The following is a 12,196-nucleotide window of genomic DNA, read 5'->3' as shown; positions in this document are numbered from 1 at the left end:
AGGGGTTGAACCTTCAATATTAATCATCATCAATGACATATTCACAGTGGATATACTCTCTTAATATCAACATCACACACAGGCCAACATAGGACCAACATAGATAACACTATACTAAAATAAATGTAATAAAGTGAAATATAAACGGTTGGCTGGTTGAAACAAATGGTTTCGGTTTCATTTGCATTTCTTGTTCTATTTGAAGCTGTGAGTGTTTCCATTTATACTCCCATTGTTGTAATTTATTCTGGTCATGATAGTTTCAACTGTATAATGTAATGTAATTGAAAACCATTATCGTGTGTGTGTGTGTATGTGTGTGTGCGTGCGTGCGTGCGTGCGTGCGTGTGTGTATGTGTGTGTGCAGCTGCAAACAGAAGTGGTGGGTTATCACACTGTTGTCTTTGTTCTGCAGAAAGAGAAAACAGTCACATTTTTACCGGCGAGAAAGAGGGGGAGAGAGAGAAAAGAAGAGAGGGAGAGAGAGAGAGAGGAGAGAGAAAGAGAGAGAAAGAGAGAGTCAGAGGAAAGGAATGAAGCAGAGAAACAAAAAGGAGGGAGATGAAAAATGGAAACAGATAAAAACAGTCAAAAATACTCACACTTGCACCTAAACTTTCCATGGGGAATGTAGAAACACGAATAAATACATAGAAAAAACTGTGAGTATAGTATTCAGGATGTTCATCCAAAATCCAGTTTGGGCTCTCTTTTTAATTCAGTTGTAAGTAAAGTATATATGTGGTATAAATGTGCTTAAGTAGAAGTACTTAAAATGAAAATTCTTCTCCATTTGTAGGGGGATTTTCATTCTTTTGGGTCATTTTAAGGAAGGAAAAGGCGCAAAAAGAGATAAGGGCATGCGGAAGGAGAGAGAGGATGGAATGAATACACATAAAATGGAGAGGAAAGGAAAATGTGATGAAAGCATGACAGACAGGGAGTGGCAGAAAAAATAGATAAACAGGAGACTGGAGAGAGAAAGAAAGTTAGAAACGGGCAGAGAGCGAGAAAGGAAAGAGAAAGAGAGAAGCTGGTGAGAAGCTGTGGGTGTTGTCAGCAGTTTGGTGACTCGGTTTTTTCTGTTCCTCGGGCGCGCGCGGCGCAACAGAGCTGCGTCTGTTCGGCGCGCGCACCCTTTCCCGCCCGCCCCGTCAGCCCACGAAGCGAGCGCGAGACTCCGTGATAAAGTCATTAAACTGAAATTAACGTCAAACCGGAGAGACCGTCGACCAAACCGTCAGCATGTCCGCGCTCAGCAGCTGGGAGCTCTGCGTCAAATATGTCCTCTTCATCTTTAATTTTGTGTTCTGGGTGAGTCACGAAATTATTATTATTATTATAATTTATTTATTTTCACTATCGCTAAAAAAATCTTTGAGCGTCTTGTTTGCTTGTTTGCTAGCATTTTAATTCAACCTCAACAGTTATAAACCACTAATTAATTCGGCAAACAAGTAACAAGTGAATAATTTAGGTTGATAATATTCAAAGTTGGTATTTTAAGGACATATTGGTTATTTTATCTATTTCATATATCTGTGTTTGCAAAACCAAATCATTTCTAAAGAAATATTCCCTTATGAAATATTTTGATTTTAATATTTTAAAATTTTCCATAATCTATAAACTACCCTTGAAACTAAATAATAATAATGATGATATAAGGGAACAACAGCATTTACGACTTCAGCTGTCTATTAAGGTTAAAATGTATTCAACTTAATATATTTTATTCCCACCACTTTATTTATAATCATGCTTGTAGTGTCACATCTGTCCAAAAACTTAAATTATAGCCAAAACAAATAAAAAAACTGTCGCTTCAATGTTATGTACATGAGTGTCAAGACTCTCAGCAACAAACAAACAAAAGAATAGAAACTTAAATTGGGTCAAATCACACTTGCAGCCATGATATGGCGCCCGTGGAGCAGTGTTGGGGGTTCGGTGCCTTGCTCAAATACCAAGGGCATCTCGGCAGTGCCCTGGAGGCAAACTGGCAACTCTCAAGCTGCCAGTCCACTTTCTTGGTCCATACAGGACTCGAATCGGCGAGCCACTCCGTTCCCAAGCTGAGTCCCTATGACCTGAGCTACTGCCTACTGCCGCCCCTAATAATGATGTCATCATCAATCTAACAAAGTGATGTCATCAGATTTATAAAGTGATATCATCAGATTTATAAAGTGATGTCATCAGATTACAAAGTGATGGCAACCAACAACAGTTACAATGATGTCACATTTATAAATGTACATATTACACTTTATGAAGTACTAGTCACCCAAATCATATCTGGGGCTTTCAATACCGAATGTAACTGTCATTTAAATGTATAAGTCACAGTTTCACTTCCCTACCCAATGTAAAGTAAAACTGCAAAAATTAGTACATGACTGATTCAGTGGTGCTGCCTTGCATCAGTTCAGAATGTTCCCAGTAGGGAGCGTCATTGAGCCTAATCTGTAATTGTTGGACAGATGCTGTGCTGTGCGGACACCTTCGCCCCTCTTATACTGTCTTCTTCTTTACCTTTGTATCCACTCTCTCTGTTTCTGAACTCATCTTCGTCTTTTGTGTCTCCCTGTTCTCTCTCTCTCTCCCTCTCTCTCCTCTCTTTTCATCTTCCCCGCCTCACTCAACTATTCTTAAACGTGCAGGAAAGTGAGGAATATGAATCAAACAGGTGGCAGCTCGGACAGTGGGATACTTGTCAAACATAGGTGGATACTTGGGACATTTTGAGGGAAAAAGAGAAAAAGAAAGGAAGGATGGGAAAGGAAGAGAGAGAGAGAGAGAGAGAGATGTGGAGGAGGCTTCTGCAGCCTGGAAACAAAGCTGGCGTTGTTGGTTTTACTGGGTCTACTGGGAGAGGAGGGCAGCTTGAGTTACCGCAGCAAAAACATAGTCCCAGGAGGCGTGTGTGCATGTTTGTGCATGTGTGGTGTGTGTGTGTGGTGTGTGTGTGTGTGACCTGTGAAGCCTTCATTACCGTTCAAACACTCTCAGAATTATTGATTTTAGTAAGTGATGTTCATCTTCATTACTCATTCAAAAACTACCTTCAATAATGATCTCTGTGATGTGTTTCCCTCGATTGTGTGTGTGTGTGTGTGTGTGTGTGTGTGTGTGTGTGTGTGTTAGCAAGATTACCCAACAGACAGCTCCATCCAGAGCAGCTCAGCTATATTGAATTATCAATTCAATCCAAGAATATCTCCTAATCTAATAAAGGAAGAGAGCATTCTAGTTACCATTGAGAGGTTTCCATGGTCAACCAGTCCCATTGTTAAAGTCTAACGGGGCAGACATGTTGGTTTGTGAGTGTTGTGTTTGGCCTTGGTGGAGGTCCAGGTCCATTTCTACAGCACTTAACGCTTAGGCTCATAACATATTGATTCAAGATGATTTATCACTGTATGTAATTTCCACTTTAACAGATTTTCCAACATGAAGCACAATGGCTTTCTGTCTGCATTTCCTTCTTTTTCTTCTTTAGAGGGCAGGAACGTGTTAAACAAAGGCAGCATATCGGCCACACCTGTGCAAATAAAAGCCTTTTAACTTGGTACCCCTTTCCAGATGCTTCTGAAACTCTTGGCTGCTTTTCATAGCTCAGCCTCTGTTATGTAACAGCTTCAAATGAAAACTGGCGTTCGTTTGTTTTTAGATATTTAACACCGATGTTTGTAATTTATTGTCATATTCTTATGCAGCCTATTAGACATAAACCACAGCCATATAACTCTTAAAGACGCTGCATGTGTGTGTATTCTTCTCACTCCAACATGATCCTCAGATGCTTTTAGTATAAATTCTTTATTCTTCCCACACACTCATCCTCCATGTATTGACCCCAGTTGATGGGGTGAACTCCCTCCCTGAACACACTGTTGGTTTACTGATTAACTGGTTAATCTAATTCACCTGGTCAATCAGCTGGTCTCTGTTGGAGAATCACTACAGCATGACTAAGCTCCGGCCCCTACCCTCCCTCACCCTCTCAGCCCCTGCCCCTGACTTCCTCATAATAACCAGGTGAGTCAGTCATGGGTGTGGCTCACTGACCCAAAAAGAATCCTCCTGCTGTCTCTCTGCTTCTTTTCTCTCCACTCTGTCACACGAGAAGGTCTTAGTTCTCTAACAAAGCTCGCTCGCCTCAGGATTTCCTTTCTCTCTCTGATCGTGTCGGACTGAACAGGAGCCATGGGGGCAATGCAGTGCGTCAAGTACCTGATGTTTGTGTTCAACTTTCTCTTCTGGGTATGTTTGGCAAGCGTCGTTTTCACAGAAATATTTGGGGTTAGATAAGACTCGTGACTCAGGGCTGATGTTGAAGTGGTTTGGTTGCTACTGTTTGGGGTGAAAACAGGTTTGTGGAATTCTTAAAGGTGACCTGCTTTGAATTCTTCTTGCTCTTGGTTTGACTGCTTGTGTGTGCCATTTGTTTGAATAGAGCAGAGCGGAGCTGGAAAACTGAAAGATCACAAGAAGCTGGTTACAAAACTACTTCAGAGTTCCTTTTAGCCTCAGGTCATTTCTGTGGCACATTTGTATTTAATGATTTACTGGTTATTGTTTTAACTCTTGAGTGGTCCTTTTAAAAATGTGACTGGTGAGCTTCAAATGGATTGCTTGTCTGAACAAAAGTAAAATAAAAAAAAAGCAAGAAATTGTGCCATATTTTACTTGAAAAATGATTAACTGCTGATAGATAAACAGTAGTAATGTTTCCTAGAGACCGATCAGCTTAGCAACTTCACCTCGTGCGTGTGTGTGGTGTGTCTGGGTGTGGGAGGAGCCATAATTGAGTCATGTAGAAACTGAATCGCTGTAAAAGTTGAGCGGCTCTGACAAAAGTACATCAGGACTTCTAGTTATGAAAGTCATATAAAACGGTTGATTACATTATACTGACCTAATGTTGAGTACACAGTTGTGTGTGTTTGGACTCGTGGCCAATAACTTATACAAACAATATGCAGTCATGGATGTAATGTAATATTTGGAATGTTGAGTCTGCCAATTGTCATTTTGTGATTAGATGACCATTGATGGTGCCTATATTCTCAAATCTATCCCTAAAATGTCAAATAGTGGGGCAGAAAAATGCCCTATAACAGAGTGGAATGTAAAGAACCATTATGAGTCAACGTTCTGAGGGAAGAAAGTGAAGGACGATAACAAAGAACAAAGTCTTCTGCAAACAAAGTGATTGCATGATAAGAACAACCCTCCTGCTGTATTTGATAAGATCAGTTGGTCACTGCAGAAGAATCCCAAGTCACATTTTTTGGGAAAATCTCATCATTGTAAATTGAATCAACCTGGACTCTGAGAACTTCATTGATATTTGTGTGTGTGTGTGTGTGTGTGTGGTAATCTGCTGTTGTCGTCTTTGGTATCTGAGTCAACATCAAGGGGGGAGGATTTACTTTCAAATCTTCAGGCTGTGTGCTGTGTTGTAAGTCTGATCTCATGTTTATAGTTTTGACGTGTAGGAGAGACGGCCATGACGCATGTGATTAGAGGAACAATGCTACGTAGATTGTTATGAGTTACGGTTGTCTCCATGGCGACCCAGTCGAACAACACGAAACTCAAATCTTAACTTTTATTCAAGTCAAATTGAAGATGGAACAGCTCAATCTAACAATATGACCTGTTCTGTTAGCTACCTGTTGATACATTCCTGACTAAAACAAACTTTAAATCCTTGACAGACATTAATATGTCAGAACAACTGAGCTAAGTTGAGTAGTTAATATATGTGGACGTATTTAGATATGAAGAGCTGAAGTAAGCAAAGAAGTAGAGCTGCTACTGATGACAAACTCATCCGTCAGAATCTAGAATGACTTCTGATGTTGGACTTGGCTCTTCCTGTGGCTTTTAGCAGTTGATGGTGCAGCAGAGAGCCTGTGTGGTTCCTGAGAGCTAATGTGACCCTCGGAGGAGAAAGGCTGTTTGCCTCCATGATGCCTCAGACGGCTCATTACTGCCACCACAGAAACACCCGACGCTCCCCCGAGTGCATTTACTCCACATCAACATGGCTGTAAGAATGCACTTTACTGCAACAGGTCGTCCCGTATCCTGTCTGTACCTCCCACTTTACCCTCTCTGATCAATCACTCTATCATTTACTAACCACACATATCAGTACTTGCTTATATATTGGCAGATATGTCAAAAGAAGTTGCAATATATCGTTGTTTCAGTCATAATCGCTCACAGACGCCATCATGCAAGTTCAATTAATTGGTCAAATTTGTATTGGCTTCAGAACTCTTTTCAATATTTGCTATTTTACTTCTTTTAGTGTATTATAGGTCAAAATTGATGACAAATGTCACAAGTTAATGAAGAATGATGGCGTCTTAGTTCACATTGATTTAGAGGACATCTTTACATTTAAGTTGAAGGCATTGAATGTTGCCATTGACTTGCGTGTGTGTGTCAGATGTTAATAAATCTGAGATCAGTCGAGGTTCATGAGTGTTCACGTCTGCAGATGTTTCACATTCCATACTTTTGTTGGATCTGTTTTCTCTGCACTGAATGAGTCAACAAAGTGAATCATCAGCTGTTCAAATGTAGACTTAACTCTTAAACACACACATTGTTATCCTAAATGTTGTGTCATGTAACCTTTAACATGTTATCCTTTATCAGAGCTAAAGGAGATCAATGATTTGCACAGCAGCTTTTTGTGAGATGTTTGCTTCCCATGTCAAAGATGTGAACACACAATTCTGTGGGGATTTTTGGGGATTTCTGGGGACTTTGAAGTCACCAAGCTGGGTTCGAGATGGACATTTTTTTCAGGTATAATTATTAAATCATTAATCAGTTAATCAATGAAACACTACAGATTAAGTGGAAAGACTCAGTTGCAACACATGACGTTTGGTTTGGTTTGATTATAGCTTGATTAGACGGTGACGAGGAAGAAACAAATGATCCTAAAGTACATTGTTCATCGTGGATCTGTGCGTCAGCAGATGTTGGTATGATTCTGTGGAGAAATATCACAGGCAGTGAGTGGGTTTAAGTCAGTCAGATTACAAGTGGCGCGTGCGTGTGTGATTCACGGTCAGCAGACTGTAGCAGGAATGATACCGAGGACATGTTGGGACAAAATCTGCCAGTTAGCCTGATTCCTTATGTTACTCACTCACACACACACACTCTGCTGTTGCACCACATACACACGTCACAGAGATGGCTCACGCTGTATGACAGCATAGCAGTGTTTGGGTGTCGGTAAACTGTGTTTTGTGGTTGCTGAGGACAAACTTATATCACTTTTGCAGATTACCACAACGGGGAACAACACAAACAAGCTGATTCTATATGAGGCTGTGGCCTAAACTCATGTTGACATGGAGTAGAACTGAGGATGAGTATCTCAGGTGTTTAGAAAGATGAGAAGCGGCTGGTTTTGCTGGGTTTATTATTTGAGTGTGTGAGTATGTGTTCCTCCGATTCATTCCTTTACGTGTGTGGCAGCAGCACAGGCCTGTTCTGTTGTTGCATCTCCAGTTTGGGGAATCGTTTATGCTGAAGAGAGAAGCTGAAAAAAGGCTGGAAGGATGTGGTGATGATGGCTGCAAAGGGATGGGGGGAGGTGGCAAACAAAGCGAGGGAGGGGAGGAAAAGGGAGACATGAAATGACTGATTTAATGTGTACATGACGTCATTTGTTTGTGTGTTGCAGCTGGCAGGCACAGGCGTCCTGGCCGTGGGGCTGTGGCTGCGCTTTGACACCAGGACAGCGGGGCTGTTTGAAGGAGAGGACGCCCCCACGGTCTTCTTCACTGGTAAGACCCCGCCCCAACAAACACAACTCCCACCCCCCACAGGCTGAGGTCATATTACACCTTAAAATTTGGCAACAGACAAGCTGCACGGTGAAGGAAGTCAGCTTGTAAACAGGACACAATTTTAGCCTGTGAATGTTGCCATGACAACTCCCTCCGGAAGTTAACCTGTTTGGAAAAATATTATTTATTCTACAAATGTGTTGATGATGATTGAATGACCCTCCCTACACTGCAATACAGAAGGGAATAAGAAAGTATTTATAAGTTAGGTTTTCAAAAATATATTGTATCATATAAAAGGCAATATTTAGCTATAATTGGCTGCTGAAGTTGAGTGCGTGGCTCATTCTTCATAAAGTGCTGCGTCTCATTATGAATGAATCGGTCGACTCGAACCAAACATGCTGGACGTGTGACCTCATTACTTGTGCAAAAAATGAAATAGACCTTATAGTGTTGCTTTTGTCGACAACCAATCAATCAAAGGTGAGGGCGAACACGGTGCGTTTAGTAACAATGGAGTTTCACTGAATTTTGTGCCTCTATACTTTTGGTCTCCTGATTCAGATCAACGTTATTGCAGGTTACCCCTGACAGATGTTTTGCATTATTATCAAGGACGCCAATGTTTTACTGAGGAAACGTTAGTGTGTGTGTGTGCAGAGGGCACATGAGGCCGAAGTTTGTCCACTCACTGCAGGGCGTCTCCTCGGCCTGGCAGAGCTTTCGGCACATAGCTTCCATTCTTCACTGCTACACAGGGGACGCCTTTGTTCCTCCACGTCCCTGTTCTGTGGAGAAGTTGTCACACCAGAAAGTGAGGGGACTCTCTCTCTCTCTCTCTCTCTCTCTCTCTCTCTCTCGCTCTCTCTCTCTCTCCCCCCCCCCCCCCAGCGTCTCCTCGTTTTGTCTCCTTCCATCAAAATCGACGGGTGGGAAGCTGGGTGGCGACAGAGGATTGTTTAGAAATGACAAACATCTTAATAACGGCTCAGAAACGAAGCTGTGGAGGAGGAACAGTTTGTTTGTTCACTGCTGCGCTTACTGTCATCCCACATCTGCATTTTCATCCCTTTTTATATTCACGATTAATTATGATTCATCTCCATGAAAACAAAACGCAGGGACAATGGACAACTTACTGCAGCTTCTCCTCACAGATCCACTCAGGATTTGATGACGATTTGCCAGAATAACACAAAGAGCAGCGGCATATATGAAAGTTTATAATTGATTCATCAACATTGGGAGGATTTTCCACATTTAGTTAATTTCTTAAAGCTTTGAACACCAATGTGAGTGAGAAGAAATCGGACACTATTGATGAGTGTATTCATATTCAGATTGGGATTAATTTGATTACAGGTTATTACAATGTGACTGAATTTGGCTTTGGTTCAAATATTCTGGTGGTCATGTTGTTGGTAACTCGTTGTTGGGTCGCATTTTAAATCCGATATAAGCGTCCAGGCAAAGATGCAAGGGAAGTCATTCATGTGAGCACACAGTATAATGTGTATTTGCTGCTCTGTATCCAGTACATGACAACATGGTAAGGCTGGATGATGTTGCGTGTTACTGTAGAAACTCACTTTTATTACATGTAAACTGCAACGTTTAAACTTGTGCAGCTTCATGTGAAAACAAAATTTGTAATGCAAATGAATATTTCAGAGAAACCAGACGAGTAATACGCAAATGTTGATGTGTTGGAGCGAGTGTGTAAGTGACAGCTGCTTGTATCTCTCTGTCTCTGTGTGTGTGTGTGTGTGTGTGTGTGTGATAGGCGTGTACATCCTGATCGCAGCGGGGGCTCTGATGATGGTTGTGGGCTTCCTGGGCTGCTGTGGAGCCATCAAAGAGTCGCCGTGCATGCTGGGATTGGTGAGTCATGTGACATTTAGAGAATGATGAACTCACACAAAATGACAACATATGAAGGTCATCAAGCCTCTGATAGACTCGGAAAAGTTTCCAATATACTATATCAATAAATCTTGACTTTCTAAATCAAACGGTGGTCCAGTATGATGGCTGGTGTCTCATATAGATGATTTAAAAGGCAACAGTTTGATTTAGCAGAAGCTGCTGGAACATTTGGGGAAATAAAAATCAAATTAGGATACACAAGTAATAAGTCTTAGGTCTTATAGTACTCAACCTTTCAAGTACAGCATGAAGTTTGATGCACAGAGGATGGTGATCAGGATCTCTTCATCTTTGTGGTTTAGTTCTTCTTCTTCCTGCTCCTCATCTTTGCCGTGGAAGTTGCCGCAGGGATCTGGGGTTTCTCCAACCAGCAAAGGGTACACACGCACACTCACACAGACAGGCGGCGGCGGTTGTTGTTGTTGTTGTTGTTGGCAGTCGGTGTGAATTTGTTTGTGTGTTCAGGTGGTGGAGGATGTCACAGAGTTTTATAAACAGACCTACACCAACTACAAAGATACCAGACAGGACGCGCTGAAGGAGACACTCCGCCTCATCCACTTTGGGGTGAGGGTCTCGTCTTCCTCACCTTCTTCAGTTTCTGGGACCTTCCTCTTGTCCTTCCTCACAGTCCCTGATTCTCTTCAAGCTGAAGTCAAACTCATGTCCTCCTTCTCACTCTTCAGCTGAACTGCTGCGGTCCCACAGGGACAGTGATTGATGCTGCCAAGGATGTCTGTCCCAAAAAGGAGGGGCTGGAAGTCCTCATCACCACGGTAATGCAATACACAGCCTTTTTCCTTCCTTAATCTGGGTTAAAGCCCCATTGTTGGTGCCTCATTGTGCTCATATAATGGAAATTCAAGTTTTTGCTGTTTTTTGGAGCAGGATGTTGGGAGATAAAATGGGAAAGGGAGAATTTAAGTCGGCATCATCTCAGAAAACAAATCATGAGCTGTTTAATGTTCAGAAACATTTATCTGGACTGAGCAATAACTCTCCTCTACACCGTGAGACACTGGGTTAAAATCCCATCTGTCTGTCCTCGTATCCGCTCAGAGTTGTCCAGCTGCCATTGATGAGATGTTCAACAACAAACTGCACATCATCGGCGGCGTGGGCATTGGCATCGGAGTCATCATGGTGAGTGCGTGTGTGTGTGTGTGTGTGTGTGTGTGTGATCCATCTGCTCCAACACACACATGCAGAACAATGTCAAATCGGACATGTGTAACTTGATGTTTTGTCTGTTCCTGGCAGATCTTTGGGATGATCTTCAGCATGATGCTTTGCTGCGCCATCAAACGATCCAGAGACTTTGTTTAGACACCCACACTAACACAAACTCCACCTAACTTATGTTTACACCCTCTGAGCTTTAGAGCTCCTCACAGAGTTTATATTAACCTTTTTACTTTTACGTTGCTGCTTGGTTTCACGCTGGATGGTCTCTGTGACCTGTGAGAGTGTGAGACCTCGGCCGCGCTTCTTCCTTTTAACGTCACCACAAGAACGCTCAGATTTAAAACAAACTACTTTCTTCTTTTAAAATGACCGAGAGGCACAAACTGGTTATTGTAGGCCCAAATTAATCCATATCCATGAATAAGACTATAATGGAAGAATATTGTGATGTAAATTTCATATTCAACCACAAATAAAATGCTTCTACCACCTCAGAGCGCACGACAACAAAGGTCACATATTGAGGTTTAAAGTGGTTGCAGGAAATGGGTTGAGATGTTCCTGACTGTGCTGCCCTCCAGTGGACTTGTGCGAGACGATAATACCCAGAATTCTCTTTGAGTTTTTGATGTGAGCTCTTCGCTGCAGGAAGATGTCGACTTTAGTTGAGTTTGAGTGAGAAACCGTTAACATTTGCCAGTGACTGATCGTTAACCTAACAGGTCTTTTTTGAAGCTAACAGAATTTTTACTGTGCAGTTTATTTTTATTTCGCTTATTTCGCTTAGTTTGGCTCTGATGCTACGTTGCCGATTGAAGATGAGCTTTGATTTTTATAAAAAGCAGAACTGTGGATTTTTATGCAAATATTTTGATGAAATGGAGTTCAAACATATCTTTGATGCCAAATAAAAGAACTAATAAATACACTGGTTTGTTTTTTGTTAGTAAAAGTATTCCATTAACAGAGAAAGATGGTTTCTATAAGATTTCTTCATGATTTCAAAGCAGTTCTTGAACATATCTTAGGTTGGAAAAATTTATAATGTAGAATTGACAGATGTCTGATTTTTTTTTTTTTAAACCTTTAAGGGGCCATTTTACAAACTAATGATTTCAAGTCATTCACATGTGAGCCAGGTGGGTAACTTTTTCCCATGCAGGTTAGTGTCGGGTGCCATTCAAAGGCCTGCAGAACTGCTGCATGATGCCAAATCTCCACAAAGCTACAACTTGCAGGAAAATGACTTTGGT

General features: G+C 41.6%; 1 protein-coding gene across 2 annotated transcripts; it reads left to right on the top strand.

Moving 5' to 3' along the window:
* Nucleotides 1–1,175: 1,175 nt before the first annotated feature.
* LOC143008330 (CD9 antigen-like) lies at nucleotides 1,176–11,869 on the top strand. 2 transcript variants are annotated; one of them, XM_076160039.1, is made up of 8 exons: nucleotides 1,176–1,314; nucleotides 7,724–7,826; nucleotides 9,616–9,713; nucleotides 10,061–10,135; nucleotides 10,224–10,325; nucleotides 10,445–10,534; nucleotides 10,818–10,901; nucleotides 11,019–11,869. In XM_076160039.1, the coding sequence occupies exons 1-8, from the start codon at nucleotides 1,246–1,248 to the stop codon at nucleotides 11,082–11,084; spliced, it is 687 nt and encodes a 228-aa protein (XP_076016154.1). In that variant the 5' UTR covers nucleotides 1,176–1,245; the 3' UTR covers nucleotides 11,085–11,869. The 2 variants fall into 2 exon arrangements, with proteins under 2 accessions (XP_076016154.1, XP_076016155.1); XM_076160040.1 differs by lacking the exon at nucleotides 1,176–1,314 and adding an exon at nucleotides 4,050–4,266.
* The last annotated feature ends 327 nt before the right edge of the window (nucleotides 11,870–12,196 follow it).

The sequence above is a fragment of the Genypterus blacodes genome, unplaced genomic scaffold (genome assembly GCF_046128005.1).
Source record: "Genypterus blacodes isolate CSIRO-AG114 ecotype Tasmania unplaced genomic scaffold, CSIRO-AGI_Gbla_v1 ptg000103l_1, whole genome shotgun sequence".
In the NCBI taxonomy this organism is placed as follows: domain Eukaryota; kingdom Metazoa; phylum Chordata; class Actinopteri; order Ophidiiformes; family Ophidiidae; genus Genypterus; species Genypterus blacodes.
This window is presented reverse-complemented; position numbering and strand designations above follow the sequence as displayed.

Coding starts and splice junctions, on each gene's coding strand:
- LOC143008330 (XM_076160039.1), top strand. CDS start 1,246: ATGTCCGCGCTCAGCAGCTGGGAGCTCTGCGTCAAATATGTCCTCTTC. Junction 10,136..10,223: donor GTTTCTCCAACCAGCAAAGG/GTACACACGCAC, acceptor TTGTGTGTTCAG/GTGGTGGAGGATGTCACAGA. Junction 10,902..11,018: donor TTGGCATCGGAGTCATCATG/GTGAGTGCGTGT, acceptor TGTTCCTGGCAG/ATCTTTGGGATGATCTTCAG.